The following is an 18594-nucleotide window of genomic DNA, read 5'->3' as shown; positions in this document are numbered from 1 at the left end:
TTACTGAGCTCATTGCATCATATAAGATTAGCTTAATGATTGGTAACATAAGGCATCATCCCACATATAATCAGAGGTCCATTAGAGCCTCCATGAATGAAATTTACAAGCCGAAGAAACAAACACTAACAAGATCAATTTTACACAATTTGCTTATAAAGCCTTGGTTGGTTCCGAAGCAAACACGATGCTTTTCCCGAGAAAGTCGCCGAGTTTCAAACGGTCTTTCTTCGGTTTCACATTATCCTTATTCAGTATTCGTTTGCTAGTACTGGCATGCTTAGGATCGAGGTTGAGAATTTCTAGTGCATCTTGAGCATTCCACCCAGCTTTCTGTAGCGACAAAAACATGGCATCGGCATTCTTGATCAAGGCATCTTGCATCTCGGCTCGAGTCCGAATGCGCGAGATTCCATTCTCATCCGAGGGAGCGACCGAAACAATCATATCATCAATCTCATCGTCTTTCCATCCCCCTTTCCTCAAGGTTCTTTCCACATCCTTGAGATAGTTCCCTAGCAATCTTTTGCTTGAATGATTGTGATTTGCATTGTTAGCCTCCTTCGGATTCACCTTATTCAAGGGCTCCAAACCTACATTTAAGTTCAACTCCTTCATTGGCATAGGGTTTGAATCACAGAGATCTTCTTCGGCTTCCACTACTAGGTCACCCCAAAAGGGTATGTGGCGGGGCGATTTTGCGGCCCAAGATGGGGCAGAAATGGTGAATTGTGCTTTCATTTTGTTGGATAGGGTTTGATGATGAAAATACGCATAGCTAGACATGATTCTCGGACACGAGACTTGTCGGTGTGATTCAGAGGGATTCCATCGGGCAACACTTCGCGATCTAACCTTCCCTTCATTATTCGAATGCATAACCTCGTAGTCCCTTGTACAACATTCTGCCGATGCACTTTGTCTTCCGGATAATATCATCAGCCCTTGCTCTCGAGGGTTCATTCCATCCACAATCTGAGACTGAGAATGATGCCAATGATGGCCTTGACCTTGCTCACTTTGCCTTCCAATTATCATCTGCCCCGGTTCTCGGATGTCCGTTTCATCAATCATCTTAGTATGAGACCAATGATGACCAAGACTTTGTCTTCCACTTGTCATTGTCCAGTGTTCACAAAGGAACATTCCATTGACCGAATGAGAATGGCGCCCACGAGGAGATTCTCCTTGACCTTGACCTTGACTTTGACATTTCTCACTTTGTTTTCCAGTTATATCCTGATTTTCTAAGCTTTCCTCAAAGTTGCAATGCATTTCATCCACAATCTGGCCTTGACCTTGACCTTGACATTTGTCACTTTGTTTTCCGGTTATATCTTGATTTTCTATGGTTTCCTCAAAGTTGCTATGTATTTCATCCACAATCTGGATTTGACCTTGACCTGGACCTTGATCTTGGACATGGCTATCAACAAGAACATCAGAATCATTAAGTTTATGATTTTCACAATTAGCACAAGTATGATCACCCATATGATCATCATCACCATCGACATAGTCATGACAATCCATATTATCATTATGACTACGAGCCTGTCCAATACTATCCTCTTCACCATCACATTCACCATCACCATCACCATCATCATCACTGTGGTCATGAAAATCACATTGACCAGGACAATCACCATGATCAAATTCTACATCTATATGAGCCTGAAACTGGCAATCTTTATCAACATTAGCATGGCCATTAGCATGAGCATGGTCATCCTTAAGACCATCATGATATGCTCTACATACATTGGCACTATCTCTAGACTCCTCTTTGATTGACCACACTCTATTCTCCAAACCAAAGAGTCCATCATCATCATCATCACCATCACCATCATCACCACCATCACCATCACCATCACCATCACCAACAAAAGCTGAGCAAGCCATGGGGATCTTTGACACCTCATTCCAAGGAATGAAGACTTCTCTTCCAAAGAAATCAGCAAGATCATAACCACTATAGAATACCTGTCTCTTGAACACCAGAAAGATGGGGTTACCCACCACATTTGGAGAGCAAGGAATGTAGCAATGTGAGTATATTGGAACCAGCTTAGGTGCTTGTTTTAGCATTCTCAGTGCTATCTCCAGAGCCTCCCTTTTGTTCTGAGGCTTGCACCCCCACTGTTTCCACCAAAATGATCCCCTGCAGACCTCTTGGAAGAGGTCTTTAAATGGGAGGTTGATCATATGGAGGAGGTTTTTGTCAGAAGAAAGCCTCCAATTTGGGAAACCATATCCAACAGGCAGTCCTTCTTGCAAGATGGACCGAAGATCAGGAGGAAAAGTGATGCCAAAGAGGGAGGTTATGTGATCAAATTCCTGTTCAGATAAGCCCTTTGAGATGGGCACATTGCATTTCCTGAGATGGTTTATCACATTACATGCATATGCAGCATAAGAGAAACATACCCCCCTGCTCAGATTAGGGTTAGGGCATTCATTGACCTTCACTGCACCCTTGATCTTGCCCATACCTTTGCTATTGCTAGCTATTTCAATCAAGCAGACATGGAAGCTTCTCCTTGACTAAAGCATCACCAAACTTTGAGGGCCTAATCGTGCTCTGAGTGTAATATAGATGGTAATTAGTTAAACCAATTGGGATTAGCCACCGTCTATTTATGCATACAGATGCTGCAATCACTCTCTAATACGTTCTCAATACATATAAGCTTAAGCTCCACTAATCAGATGCTTAATTACTCTACCATACTCTTTGTTAATCTAAATGGTTCCCTTATACTTCTTCTTTGCTCTTAGCTATTTATACGCCAAAGAGATTAGCAATAAAACTAGAGGACTCTTTTAATGCTATGTGCTCTGATTTAGCTATATAAAACAATGAGATTAGCAACCCCTTCAAGTGTTAGATGCTCTGTTTTGGCAACCCAAAACAGAGGCTTGCCAACATTAAATCAATCGCTAATCATATTATTAATATATGCTAGATGCTCTACCCAACACAACACAAGGAGAGGGATTTGGCAACAGAACTAATTCACTCACTAATCAACACTAAATCACTGATTAATACCTGCCATTAAGAAGCTAGCTGCGCTGTTTTAGCAGCCCAAAAGAGACAGAGAGAGACAAAGAGAGGGATTGGCAGCAAGAGTAAATCGGGGTCTAATATATAGCTATTACAGAATACACACTGTCTGTCTAATATAGAGTCATGGCCAGAAACAGAGGAACCCCGAAATGAAACACCAAATTCAGGGAAAAAAATTCTTTTTGCGTCATTGAAAACTAAATCAAATAAGTATCAAAGTTTGCAGTCATCCTCAAAAACAAAATGGGTTTTTAATTTTCCTTTGCATTCAATAATTTGTGCAAAATCTGAATAATAATCATTGATTAGCTAAATGTTCATATAGACTTTTCGCAAGAAAACAAAAAGGTAATTTTCAAAATCCATATACATACTAAAAGTGTTGAAATCAAATGGATTCAAATTTTGTCAATAACAATTTACATATCAATGAAATCGCATTTTGTTTGCTTTCTCAAAACCCAATAAAATTTGTGTGAAATGAATGCAATACATATATGTATATGTTCAAATTAATCAACATCAATTAATTAACTTTTGTGCTAACCCTGATAAATCAATTGCATTTAATACCTTTTCTCCCCTCCCATTGCAGAAGAAAAATCTGTCTTCACTTGAATTTAAGAGGCAATAAATACATAATAATAGTGAAATTATTTAACCAAAACTTTACTTTATTTATTTATTTATTTCATCATTATTGCTTCTTTCTTTCTTTCTTTACTTGAATTTTTTTTTGACTGACTTTTAGAAAGTCTTTTCTGATTGAAAATGAATGATTAATATATGCTCTAATTTCTAAGGTGATCTTTTTGTTTCCCATAATCTCCAAACAAATATCCCTTCAATTGTATTATATAGGACTAAATCTCAAAGACTAATCTTCAATGTATTATAGGACTAAATCTCAAAGACTAATCCTCAATGTATTTATAGGACTAAATCTCAAAGACTAACCCTCAATGTATTATAGGACTAAATCTCACAGACTACCCTTCAATGTATTATAGGAAAATCTCAAAAATACCCTCCTTAGATAGCACTTTCATATACATAAAGCCTTTTCGATCCTCTACCCTTTGGTTCGCATCGCATCACCTAATGTCTGGCTCTATCGAGATCAAATGCACTACTTAATCACTCGATTGTCACATACCCCATGTCGAATGGGCTTCTCTTATTTGGTGACTTTGATCTTCCTCCTCACAATTTGAAATCATTTGTTCGCATCTCTCGATTCTCTCGACTCGAAGAACACAAATCATCTTAAAGCTCGATCATATGTTTCGATCTCAAGTACTTCCCGAAGCAATGCCATGCTACTTAGGATATGTTTCCCTTAAAAGACTTGTGTTTCTTTACTATGTTTATGTTTTCCCTTAAAAGACTTGTTTTTCTTTAAGATGTTTGCTTCACCCTTAAAAGACTTGTTTTTCTTTACAATGTTTGCTTGGCTCTTAAAAGACTTGTTTTTCTTTGTGATGTTTGCTTGGCCACACAAACTTGTCAAACAAAGAACTAAATAGAGTCAATTCTAGGTACATGTGATAGCTAATTTTTGCCACTTGAGAGCTAATGTTAGCACCCGCCGACCATGGTGTGCTCGATGAAAATGAGTTCCATGTAAGCAAAGCCTACCAATTGTGGTCCATCCATAAACAAATTTTCAATGTGGAAATGTCGATGCATATCTTTATATTATGCACATTTAAAGTGCAAGTCTCCATCAAACATTGTATTAATTTGTGATTCAAACACCTCTTGTTTCTCAACATTAGCCGTACAATTTCCTTGCCCTCATCTTTAAGTGGACATCGATGTAAGTCTGTTTTCCATAAAAATAATCTTGGGTTTAAGAACTAATAGTTACTTTTCGTGTGCGTCGGCATCATTGACAAACTTACATGAATGTGGTACTACTCTTTAAGGATAAATGTTGATCTATTGTCCATATGAATAAAAACATATCAAGGAAGAACAAATCGCTTTGTCGTTGATTTACATAATCGATGCCGACAATCAACTTGTATTCGTTTCATGATTTGTTGGTCTCCATTCTTTCCAACAATTATGTTTGAATCATCTTTACATGTGTGTGTGTGTGGTGCGTGTACATCAACCACATGAAAAAACTTCACTTTAATGTTAGCAATTTGCAATGATTTGATTCGAGCCAAAAGCAAACCAACAAACCATGCATATTTATCTCTACTAGAAATATTGGCGTTACCCCTAACAAAACAATCAAACTTATAAATGTGATATATTTTAACATTCCATTATCCTATTGAGCTAATTTTCGCCGACTTCTAATCATTAAGTATCATGTTTAATTCGGGTCAATTCATAGTGCATCGAAAGCTAATTCATTATTGCATCCGATTCAAATCACATTAACAAAATTTGAAATTCAACATAATGATTCACCAAATGTTGATTGTTGTGTTGAATTCAAGAAAGTTTGCCAGATTTTACAAAAGTGTAAGCCGTATCTTATTAAGCATACTCCATAAAAGCTAAGCTAAAGAGTAAATGTTTTAAGTTGTTACACATTCTTCTGGTAAAAGAGTGAACGCAACATTTGCACTTTTTCGTAAAGTAAAATATTGATGGACATTTTGTAGTTCGGGTCATTACTAATGTTTTAAAACTACAAGGGGTAGAGTTGATATTGCTCCTCATATGGAGCATATTTTTTTATGCTACCCCTAACATTTGTCCTGCTAATATGTATGGTGTCCATTAATTAGGAATGCTATCTGTATTCGTATCGGTACGCAAATCTCCCAACTTTATTACCAAAGTAAAGTTGTTCTTCGCCATATATCTCGAGATTCACATAGCAAGATATTGGTTCCTTTTGACAGATGTCACAACTAAAAGTAACGCCTAACTGCCCGGAGACTCATCAACAAAGAATTGAAAAGCAATTGTATTATATAGTAAATAACGTCATTCCATGACTTGCTTCACAACACACTTTAGATATTCCGGACACACTCTACAAGACACATGCCAATGACATTTAGGCTTTTAATTGTACAATCTTATAAATTAGATTTGGGTATAATATATATGTATCCGACTAAATTTGGATCATAAAGTGTGACCTTAAAGGCATTCAAGCTAATATAACTAAGTAAACTTCCAAACTATTTTCATGTATGATGCTTCTACTTTAGATGTTGTAAGATATGAAGTGCTACTCCGTAGATCATTATTACAATTTACAAATCAAATTATTAGAAAACAAAGCTCTAGATTGATTTTAAGGCTTGAGCGTGACATGAATAGGTGTATGATATGACAAGAAAGGTGCCTCTTAATTTGTAAGTATAAACATAGATGTTTGCCTTATAATACGGTTTGAAAATGAGTCATGTATGTAGGTGATTGTGGCATATCACATTGAAATGATAGGGTGCTAAATACGGCACATCTGATTTTAGATATTTTGCATCGTATCACACCTTTCCGTTCATCCTTAAATGGAGGAGGATGGTTGATAAATATGTAAGCATAGCATGTGACATGACTCTAAAACAAAATATTTATTAACCATTACCCAAGTCCCTACTTTTACAAAAGATTTATTAACCGTTATATAACTCCCTACATAATACATACATAATACATTGTACATATATACAAATTTAAGAGGGAGTCAAAACAACTCATATGAAGCAAGGTATCTTCCCTCATGAGAAAACCAAAGATAAGGTGGCATTCGAATTAGCCTTGAAGCTTAAATAATTTAGCACCTTATCTCCAAAAAATGCAAGTTTATCCAAGATTATATGTTTGCTCTATAGTTAGCAACTTGTCTCTACATCAAGAGGATTTTACCACATTGGCTCATTGGAAAACCCACATTTCCAAAGGCACTGAAGCAGAGGAGCACCCCCTTTAAAAACTAATGACAAAGCCAACAACCAAAGATACTTCCGTCACCTCATAACTTTGCAATTCTTGAGTACAACCTTTCTAAGGCCATACCAGAAAGGACTTTGAACTTATTTCGATGAATGTTGGCTATTGTTTTGAAGTTAATTCTCTTTTCACCGCAAGTTTAGAATAAACTTGGCCTTGAGTGACATTTCGTAATGATGATAAATAGAAAAGAAATAATTGATGTTACTGATTTGATTTCGTCCTCACGTTATATGCCAAAAGGTAGGGTGAATTGTTTGGGATCAATCCATTTTGAAATGCTATTGTTGCCTCCACTTTTTGTCTATAAAATTTGAGCGAGAAATCTTAATGTTGAAAGTGGCTTTAGGATATGCAAATATATACATATACATCAATAACATATACTAGAAGATGTCGAGAATTGATATTCCTATTTTATTTCGTAAGGTGTTAAAACAACAAATATAGGAATTTCAAGGGTGCATTATTGGTAGTACAAAAAGGTTACGGCAAATTGAATGGATAGAGATTGGAAAGAACATACAAAGGAACGAGATGTTTCTTCAACATATCTATATGCACCATGAGTTTCGTTGATTACTCCCATGTATCAGTAACTTGGTCACATACCTTGTGCTTTTTACGGTTTGTTTGGAATATGATTGCCTTTTGTAAATTGCAAATTAAATGTATCTGAGTGTGTTAGTTTCCACTATATGAAAAATATTTGACAAGTGTTTATCAACTTATAAGCTTAGAGACGACCAAGGCATATTGAGCACATTCAAGACATTACAAGAAAGATAGAACCATATCTAGCCATTCTTCTAAGTTATGTTCTTCAAGCCCAGTACTCCTCGTTAGGAAAGGGCATCACATCATCGAGTAATACTCATCATCTAAGGTAAACCCAATAAAAAATGTCACATCATTATCTATTTCATTCTAAGTAACCTACGCTCAGACGTATTCCAACTCCTTACAACATGTGGGTTTTTCTTGAGAAGGAATGTAATTATGTTTTATGACAAGCAAACCTCTCTTAGGATGAAATGTGTATATGTACCATGTCAAATGGATAGGAACTGAACATTTAAACCCTTGTCATGTCATACAAGTTAAAATGACTTCTTCACTATTAAAAACTCGTCATTATGCTAAATTAATTCCTAAATACACATGACCCATGAGCTCACTAGTAAAACAACTCATTAAATGGGAAACAAGAAATTACATTTGGAAGTAAATCAAATGGGAAATGATCAAAATGCCACTTTAGTTTGCCATACATCCCAAATTTCCATTCAAATGTACCAAATTCTCAACTAAATTTGTAAATTTGAGTGAAACCTTGTTTTTAACATCTTTGGCAACAAAAAGATATATGAAACTATAAATATAGGTACATATGAAAATAATTACATGAAGAAAACAAGTTGAAAATACTTAGGAGCAAAAATTGGAATGGGCGATGGCATGACCACACATTTGTGGAAAGCTTATCATATTTCTCTATTCGTATTGAAGGTTCTATTATGGCATGTTTCCATTGAAACCAGATTTAAATAAAGATAAGAAAATGTAAAGATTTTATGTTCTTACATTTGAGTGGTGAGAGACCGTCGCTTAAAAGGGTCCGACCATTTTCCATTTACATGAATGGGAAAGTATCGTTACAAAAGAGATGATAACAAAACACAATTGGAAAAAGGCGTTTACAACTCACAAGTCACGAGTGAAAAAAGGTGAAAGACAAATTGAAAAGCAAATGAAAGTGAATCTTGATGTTCGAAAAGTAGCTAAAAAAAACATTTACATATGTCATACCTAGGTAACATGAGTGGCTTGTCACCCACATCGAAAGTAACTACAACGATGTGAAATTATCTTGGTGATATAGAGTGATACAATAAGAACAATGAAGGATATATACAATCCATGATACAAGTGAACTTTGCAGATAGCTAAACATTCTGAATTAAGAGGGATGGTAAAGATCATAAGCACAAATTATCAAAGACCTTGATGATGGTTATCTTCAATATTTAAACCATTGACAAGTTACCACTTATGATGCTCATGAATGTTAAATAACATGGGGAACGAACCATTCCTTAAACATGTTTTATAGTAACACATTTGTAGCAGGATTAAATATTATATATCTTTACTATAATATCCATAAATTATAGCTTGTAGTCCAATTGTTTTTGGGATTCATTAGGTTATAACAAGTAGTGTGTTGTGTTCTCGTTGTCATTGTGACTAAGGAATATGATTCTCTATAACGTACTTAGAACAAATAGATAAATGAGTCATCAACCATGATAAAGAGTTTGAAACTTAACATAAATTGCTACTATTTTCGTAGTGTCATTTGGCTAATCTAAGGCATCACCTATCATGCAATGTATATGTGCTCATTCTCCTCATGACAATATCATTTGTATTATTTTGTTGGTTTCTTGGTGGAGTTTGTACTTGGTTGGAAAGGGGTTGGTTGGCATACTTCCATAGTATGGGTTCATGTAGAACCTGTTGATTAACTTGTTTTGTCAAACTTCTTGTCCAATGTATTGACTTGGTTGCAGTGTTGCCTTTTGACGGCTAACATTGTCTGTCATGAGAACGGTATTCCAAAAAATTTGCCCGTCAAATTGACGGTTTGTCAAAAAAAATGCCCTTCAAAAAGTAAATACATCGAATATTTGTACGAAACAATATATTATATCCTTCTATCCTTTGCATCTTTCCAAATTTCATGTACACGATCCCATTGTATTTCTTCAATGCGTGGCCCATTCAATGAGACTCGCATTAAATCATCTAAATGCTCTATATTCAATCGATTTCTTTTCATCTCTTTGATGAGATTTTGCTTAGAGAACCCTCTCTCACACGAAACTGTGCTAGAAGGAATAACCAAAGTAGCTTGCCATAATTTCATCAAATGAGGGAAACTATCTTGCCAATCCTTCATTTTGCAAAACATACGCCAAGCTTCATGCATAGTATAGCCTTCACAATTTAAACGTAAAGTGTCAACAAACCTATAGAGTTCCATTTCACAAGCCTTTGCATCATGTGAAATTTGAGGACATGCATTGACATCAACATTTGGCTGTAAGTGAGAAATCAAAATTCCCAACCATGTCTTTGCTTTACTATCCCTAATCACATCATCATCTGCATAATGGCATGGGCTGAATAATTTTGCTGCATTGAAGAGGCTTAAGTCAGGGAATCTTGCATTTAGTCCATCAATAACATTTTGCACATAATTTTGAGATAGTTTAATACAACTTTCAAGTGATCCATCTATAAATGGCCTCATTCCCTTAGATTTTGCAATATTGGGATTTGGATCATTTTGACTTGCTTTATCCATAGGAATTTGTTTGAAGTATAGTTCATGTCTATATGTAACGCCATCTTTATCCTCTATTTCCAAAAACCCAACTTTAGAACATCTTAAGAACTTGGATAAATACATTGTTCCATCCGCAAATGTGTCATTTCTCAAGAAAGACCTCCGCAAATTAGAAATTGTAATATCAATTTCTGCACCAATTGAAGTTACATCCAAATTCTCTTTTTGAAGTTTCAAGCTCAAGATATTCATCAAATGCAACACATCAGCCATCATACAAAAGCAAAATTGCACACTATAGATACAAGCTTTATTATACCACTCGTTTAAGTTCTCTTTCTTCCAAATAGTAAGTATTGCAGGCATTATACTCACTAGTCTTTCCATGACTTGACCACGTGACAACCAACGAATATTATGAATTTGTAATGGTCTATGAGCATCCAATTGCATTTGTTCCAAGAGCTCTAAAATTTCATGTGTCCTTTTGGTACTATTGTTAGCCCATGCATATACCTTATTTGCAATTTTTTCTACAAGAATGAGCTCAGGGATATCTTTAGATACATCTGAAATAACCAATGCTTCTCTATGAGCTATACAATGTACACCAACCAAATTTGGGATATCATTTTTCATTAATGTTACTGTTCCAATTTCACTACCAATCATTGATGATGCACCATCAGTTGCCAATCCGATCAACTTGTTCATGTTGAGGCATCGATCGCCTAATAGATGCTTAACATGTTCATATATAGTTCTACCTTTACCATTGAGAATTTTCAGCAAACCCATATATTCAGTTTGCTTAGGCCCACAACCACCACATTGCAAATATGTAACATACATAATGAGATGCAACTCTAATCCATTGTCAGTACTTTCATCTAGCATCAAAGAGTAGTATGGGGAATTTATTAGGTTTGAGCTTTGAATTTCTAGAAGATATTTCCCGAAGGCAACCAAAAATTCATATCCCCCATATCTACTAGTATAAGATATATAATCATGTTGCTTAGGCATATTAGGCACCTCTAGTAGCACAGCCAAATCACATAATTCTTGGTATGTAGCGATAGACAAATCTTTTTTTGCAATAAAGTACATGAGTTTCATTGTTGTTATGACCTTATTTTTGTTAATATCATCTAATTGTGATACATGCTTTGGGATGGACATTGCTTTCCCTTCAACATCACATATCCACTTTGATGCACATAATTTATGACCACTTGAGTTGACATGGGTCAAAATTGCATCAAGTTGCAAAGTAATGCATCCAGAACCAAGACCCCAAGGCCCAGGACTAGCGTATTTCTCACACCATGCACATTTCATTAATGTTTTGTCTCCTTGCACAATGCATCTTATCCATGGGAATTTATCTCTCCATGCTTCACGGAATTTTCTCTTAGGCTTTTCTTTAGTTATATTAGAGGAACAACTCTCTCGAGTTAAACTCTCTAAATCAGTCCCAAACATATCCATATCCTCATTTAAATCATTGTTTAGATTTATGTCATTGGTATCGTTGGGTGGTTTCCATGCAAACATCGCACTGATGGTTCGTTGGTTTTTTCTTTTAGGAGCCATAATTATTCTGAATAAGAAGAAATGGGTCATGTAAGAAAAGATCATACCATCAGTTCAAAACAATCACTAGCATCATTAAACCCATACATATTAGTTATGACCTGTTGGGCAATGAGATTTTACATGAATATAATTCCCAAACTTTTGCCCTTAAAGAGGAGAGCAATACTAGTTTTGATGGACTAGTAAAAGAATTTGGGTGGATCAGAACAACAAGGGTTTGAAGTGGAGCATCGGGAATAGGAAAAAAGTCAATGGACGAGGCTCAAACTCAGATGTTAAGGTGTGAATGGGGGGGGAGTCACGTATTAGAATTTAGAACAAAAATACGAAGGGTATCAGCTGTAATTACGTGATACTACACCAAAGGGTATTTTGTAATAATATTAACCCAATAACAGATATTATTCTTCCAAATTCCAAGAGGAAATATTTTCCTTGAATTTATTTATTTATTTGTTGGTTTGTTTTTATGCTGTTTGTATTTTCGTCACTGCGAGTTGGACAGAGCTTGAAGGTCGAGAATAAAAGAAATAAAAAAGGAAAAGAGAAATAGAGAATAAATGTAATTTCTCTCTTTCATCTTCTTTTTGACTAAATTTTGCTTCTTTAGTTTGCTTGTTTTGGTCTAAATTTGGGTCTTCTATTTATAGAGACTCTCACCATTAGGGTTTGATCTATCGTCTCAGTTCCTTGGATTGAATTTCTAGAGATTTCTTTTCACCTATTTACAACAAACTATTTGTGAATTCTCGAAGAAATTTCATCGTATATATATACCTATATTATAGCTGGAGAAATCAAAGGGTATAGAAGAGCAAAAGGAAGTAGGGGAAACCAACATACTTCAAAAACTGGAGAAGAAAAATCAACCGGAAGAGCAAAATCTCCAGCCAGTGCCTAATCAAGAAGCTGCTAAACAACCAGGTTTTAATCAATATGGCCAAACAAGTCAACAAGTTGGGTATGGTCAACATCAACTCACGAGCTATAACCAACAAGAATCTGCTCCAACCTATGGGCAAGGGGGTTCCTTTCAACCAGGGTATCCCCCTCAAGAGGATTCAACAGGATCTGGTGGTTCTTCTCAAGGTGGTTATGGACAACTTCAATCTGGATATAATACTCAAGGATATGGTACTCAAGGGTCGTTGCCAACTAATTATGGACAACCAAGTAGTTATGGCCAACAACCTTCTAGCTATGGAGCTTCACAACCAGGATCAAGTACATTATATGGTAGTCAGGGGCCAATACAACCCCCACCAAACTATGCTATTCAAGGGTCTATTCCTCCACCACAATCTGGTTATGCTCACCCTACCTCAGCTCAACAAGGCTATGGAAACTCGACAAGCTATGGAAACACTTATGATGACCATTCTCAAGGCACTGCTCAGCATGTATACAATCAAGGTGAGGGGAAAGGTGGTGTTAGTACTGGTGGTTTGGATTCAAGTAATGTGTCTGTTGCATCTGGCGTGGTCTCTTCCACTACAGAGGGCTGAAATCAAGTAGAGAACTTTTGGTTGCAATTTGGTGGAGTGTCATCCTCTGCAGAGAGTTGAATGAAACCTATGAGGTACTAATGTTTATTTAATCATGGAGATTGTGTTTTTGTTATCTAAGACTTTGCTTCCGTTGTGGAAGAGGTCAGTACATTTTGTTGTTTCTTTTTCAGTGCAAATGTTATGTTCCCCCCTCTTGTTTCAGTTAGTTTTTAAGTGACTATTTGAGTAATGACAATCACAAAACTATTTGAGTAATGCAAAATCTCCAGCCATTTTTGTAGAAGAGCAAAAGGAAGTAGAGGTAGCACAAGCACCTGAACAAAGTGAAAACAGAATTGAAAGGAAGATACAAGAAATTGGCCAAGTATGTCCAAAAAAATGAAGATTGGGTGCAATTAGAAAACTGTAGACCAACGTGCACATTCTGTCTTCTAACTGCAAGACGAGAGATCAGTTTCTTAACTTTGATTTCAGACAAGCAGAAAGATAGTATCCATCCACTGAGAAGGCTGGTTGTCAAAGTCATAAATTGAAATATAAAAGCCTCCGGATCCATCTACATATAATGGTGACTTGAATCGCTTCTTGGAATTTTTGTTTGGCAGTGTTCAGGTCTACGAGTGATGCACATATCACAACCATATAAGACAGGAATGAATAATCACAACTATTCAGATGATATCAGTCATTCTGGAAAGACTAGCAGCAAAAATGGATTGGAGAGAGAGAGAGAGAGAGAGAGAGAGAGAGAGAGAGAGAGAGCTACCTTAGATGGTTGAGGAGGACTGCTGCAGGAGATGTTGAATCTATGAGTAGCTGGCAACGAGCAACAAGCTTCCAGCAAGGTGCAGGGCTGAGGGAGCAACGAACAAACAGGGAAAATGGGGGAAAATGGGGGAAAATGGGGGAAAAGGGGGGAAAAGGGAAGTAAAGATTCATAATTTAGACTCTATTAGTTTTTTTACCTTTTTGTTACACACATAGTTATTAGTGACATATGTGAGCCTTTCAAATTCCTACACTCCCAATGCAACTTGAACAATTTGTTCCTACTACCTAGGACTATACTACTATAGTATTGGTCTTAGTAAAATTTGACGGTATTATGAAATTTTAAGCCTTCATTTTTACGTTTTCATAAAACATATGCCCGTTAAGATTGACGGTTTCATTTTAAAATTAACTTTCATATACGGTTAAATTTGCCAAAAACGTTCAAAACGGCCGTCAAAAGGCAACACTGCTTGGTTGGTATGTGTCATCACCAATTTCCTTAATGATCTAGTTTGGGTTAACCCATTTGGTTTGTAGATTATGAAAGATTAATTTGGATCATGTTGGGAACTCTTCCCAATGTCAGTGGTTGTTGATCGACAAATGGTTTTCATTGTTGCGATTGTTCTAGTTTGTCTAAACTCTTATTTTGTCCCCAAGTTAGTTACATACTAAAATTGTTTTCCAATCTTGGATTGAGTTGGCTTTGTTTGCAAACTCTCCACTTTTTAAATGCTTCTAGTAAGGCTAATAAAAAGGGATCACATTTATACAAGTTTTGAATGTTGTACGATATGCATGTGGATTTTGAGTTATGATCCCAATCCATTCGACTACATTCCACGATTTTCCAATTTATAGAGATTCTCAACCTATTAGTTTGTAGATAATAAGTGGTACTCATCTTATGCATCACCACATTGTATTACATCACTCCTTTCATCATATTGTTTTTTTTTCCATGGAAAAAATTCTCCATTTGTATTAAAATTGAAGTGGCCAAAGGCAATATACAAAAATAGTTCAATAGTCCAATCTCTCTAGCACAAGAAGTATTCGACAACCTTCCAGCTCAAAACATAGTAAGATGGAATGCGTTAATATCAAGATATGTTGAGAATGGAAATGGTGATGAAGCTCTCAAGCTTTATGAGAGAATGCAACTTGAGGATGTGCGAAATGTAATTATCTTTACTTTTCGTCATATTGTTGATGTATTTCTTGTTGAGATGGCAAGATCAACAACACATATAGTGAATGAAAATACATAGTTGGGCATGAATGTGAGTGTGTGCGTGCATGTGTGTGTGTGTTGATGGAGAGATGCCATCACATTTTTTGGAGAGCCATCTTGATCTTTACTATTTTGTTATCGCACTCACGCTCCCATCATTATTGTTTTGATCTTAAATTCTATGTGTACTTGTATTGAAGTTCTATATACACCAAGCCCTAAGTGTTGAATATAGCTAATATTAGCACTTTATCAGGAGTATTCTTCTCATTGTAATCTTCCCAATTTATTTGCTAAGCTCATTGTCTTTAATGCCTAAATTCTCTCTATGTCTAGGTGAATACAGACAATTATATTAATAAATGTGTGTGGAAAACACAACAATGGCACTACAAGCACTAGAATAGAGTATAGTCACCACTAATGGTGACAACTCTCTCTCTCTAAACACACAATTATATTAATAAATGTGTGTAAAAAACACTACTTACAATGGGTGTGACAATGGAGTATGGTTACCCACTAACAACACTACATGGGTAGTAGAACATGTTGAATTGCCAATAGGTAAGACGAACACTCCACTGAGGAAAGAATTTCCACTTGCTCCAATAAAGAAAATTGCCACATTAGTGCTCCCTTCAACTTTCGTAGATATGATTTCACTCCATGTCTACCATCGAATGCAAAAGCGTTGCGCATGTTCAAATTATGACGCAACCCCCAATATCTCAAAAATAAAATAACGATCTCCATCTCTGATTTTGGATCAACGTGTATAAATTGTGCAAACACCCATTGTCTCAGTGTCATGTACAGACAGAACGCGAAAACAGCGAATACACGGACGGAGTACGCAGGTTTTACGTGGAAACCCTAAGGGGGAAACCACGGGAAAACAAATCTTCCATTATACAACAAAGATACAATGAAAGAAAAAAATAGGTTACAACACTATCTATACAGAGTGTATCAGCCACACACAGGGTTCTTGGTGTCTACCTCCTCTCAGCTATGGCGCCGCTCACACTCTATCTTCTCTCTCGGTTATGCTCTGTACATTACTTCTGTTCTACTATAGAAACTTTATTCTACATCCTCAACATAATGTTTGCCCTAGGTGTATTTATACTTATACACATTATGAGCTATTTATAAATGTAGTCCCTATTACTACTACTACTATTATTATAGTAACAACAGTAGCAGTTAATCAACCGACTGGTCGACTAGTCGATTCGACTACCCGACTCCTAAGTCAACTATCCAGTCAGCCCGACTAGTCGGTCATGTCTTCAACTTCGATCATCTACTGTCGACTCTCAGCCCAACCAGTTGGCTACTCCTTGTCTTCGACTGTCGGGTCGAACAATCAGCTCCTCCCACATGAGGGACACATTCCTAACATGTTTTATGTGTTATGAGTACTGAAGGAAGACTAAATGAGGAAACACCCAAATGAGAATCTTGATGAGCATAACTTTGCATCTTGGAAATACAATATGTTGTGGTCACATTGAAGGCAGACTTAACAACATACCTTACAAAACATGCATAGACGATGACGGATGTGAACAAGATGCCAGTGGGGTCATGTATTATCTTGTGAATTCATGCATGACTACATGCTCGATTACGTATAGGACATGAAGATGTTGAAGAAACATGGGGAAATTTGATAAGACTACATATAGCACAACCACTTGCAAGTTTAAACTCCAACAAGAGTTAAAGTGTAGCATGAATCCAACAAAAGGTATATATCTAGTACCTATTGTACACACACATGCCAGTCTTTTGCAAGGTTTCGATCCCTTCTATTCTGAGAAAGGCCAACTATGTAATTGACAATATCGCGGAAAAAAATAAAAACACACCAAATACACAGAATACACAGTTTTACGTGGAAACCCTAAACATGGAAAACCCACAGGAGACCAGATCTTCACTATACAGTGGATATACAAGACGACAAGATTACAACACTCTCTTGCCACAGAGAGTAACAGACTCACAATGCTCTTGATGTCTAAGCTCACACAGCTATGGCGTCACTCACTCACACTCACACACTCTCCCTTCTCTATCGCACTCTACTACAGAGGCTCACAACTATTTTGTTCTACTTACAATCTTTGTTTGCCCTAAGTGTATTTATACTCATACACTGTATGGGTTATTTACAAACGTAGCCACTACTACTGTCATTCCTATTATAACAATAGTAGTTATTCAGCCGACATATCAACTAGTCGATTCGACTAGTTGACTCCAGTGTCGACTGTCTAGTCGGCCTGACTAGTCGGCCTTATCTTCGACCATCCGGTCGGCCTGACTAGTTGGTTGTGTCTTCGACTTGGACTCTCCTACTGTCGACTCCCCAAGTCGACTCTCCATGTCTTTGACTATCGGCACTCGGCCCGATCAGTCAACTGCTCCCATAGGAGGGACATATTCCTAATAAACTCCCCCTTCACTCCTATGGGTGGAATCGGTCAGTTTTGTCCTCGGTCGACAGACTCTAAGTCTGTCCATCGATAGGTTCTTTGTCAGCATGTCGGATCCATTGTTGTTAGTATGGATCTTTACCACGGTAAAATCTTCTTCTTCCACTTGTTATCTCTACTCCGAGATAACACCTTCGATTACTTCTAAGGTAATCGGGTCAAGGGGTCGTGGTATGTAGTGGTGGACAAGAAACCCGGGATTGCACCGCTAGTTGATTACGAAAACAGTTGGCTACAACCGGCCCTGTAAATTTTACTTGAAATTAGGATACCAAATCCAAATAACACAAATAGATTCTTGAACAGATTTGACCCACAAAGATAGATGTATTAATAGATTCAGATGCAAAAGTTACACTGCTCACGACCGGAGTTCTATTCTCATACAATCAAACAGATAACCGTAATCCTCTCTACACTAGGGTATAACTCTCCCTCTATTCATCTTCTCCCCCCTTTCTAGTGATTCTGCTCCTCGTTTTATAGCTTCCCTCTCGGCGCACTTCAGTCAATCCTTTCTTCTCGGCCTTCATTCTGGGTTGCATGTATTCCATTAGCTTCCTCATTCTCAATTGTCATTTTTCACCTACTTTACCTACTCGTATCCTTAGATT

The 18594-nt window shown here is 36.8% G+C and overlaps 2 protein-coding genes across 3 annotated transcripts; both read right to left on the bottom strand.

The window, feature by feature from the left end:
- On the bottom strand, positions 1–3345 carry LOC147862330 (uncharacterized). Of its 2 annotated transcripts, XM_087322087.1 has the most exons (2): positions 1404–3133; positions 2–1304 (listed from the first exon to the last, which is right to left on the bottom strand). In XM_087322087.1, exons 1-2 carry the CDS (start codon positions 2494–2496, stop codon positions 154–156), a joined length of 2244 nt encoding a protein of 747 aa, XP_087178213.1. In that variant the 5' UTR covers positions 2497–3133; the 3' UTR covers positions 2–153. The 2 variants fall into 2 exon arrangements, with proteins under 2 accessions (XP_087178212.1, XP_087178213.1); XM_087322086.1 differs by having other exon boundaries at positions 1–3345.
- A 6368-nt stretch (positions 3346–9713) lies between these two features.
- Positions 9714–11954, bottom strand: LOC147862329 (uncharacterized). The gene has a single exon (XM_087323099.1). The coding sequence runs from the start codon at positions 11952–11954 to the stop codon at positions 9714–9716; it is 2241 nt and encodes a 746-aa protein (XP_087179225.1).
- Positions 11955–18594: the final 6640 nt, after the last annotated feature.

The sequence above is a fragment of the Azolla caroliniana genome, unplaced genomic scaffold, assembly GCF_043228905.1.
Source record: "Azolla caroliniana isolate FFs.n. ecotype wild unplaced genomic scaffold, voAzoCaro1.0.p SCAF_7, whole genome shotgun sequence".
Taxonomy (NCBI): domain Eukaryota; kingdom Viridiplantae; phylum Streptophyta; class Polypodiopsida; order Salviniales; family Salviniaceae; genus Azolla; species Azolla caroliniana.
The sequence above is the reverse complement of the archived record's forward strand: the minus strand, read 5'-3'. Positions and strand labels throughout refer to the sequence as shown.

Coding starts and splice junctions, on each gene's coding strand:
- LOC147862330 (XM_087322086.1), bottom strand. CDS start 2,496: ATGGGCAAGATCAAGGGTGCAGTGAAGGTCAATGAATGCCCTAACCCT.
- LOC147862329 (XM_087323099.1), bottom strand. CDS start 11,954: ATGGCTCCTAAAAGAAAAAACCAACGAACCATCAGTGCGATGTTTGCA.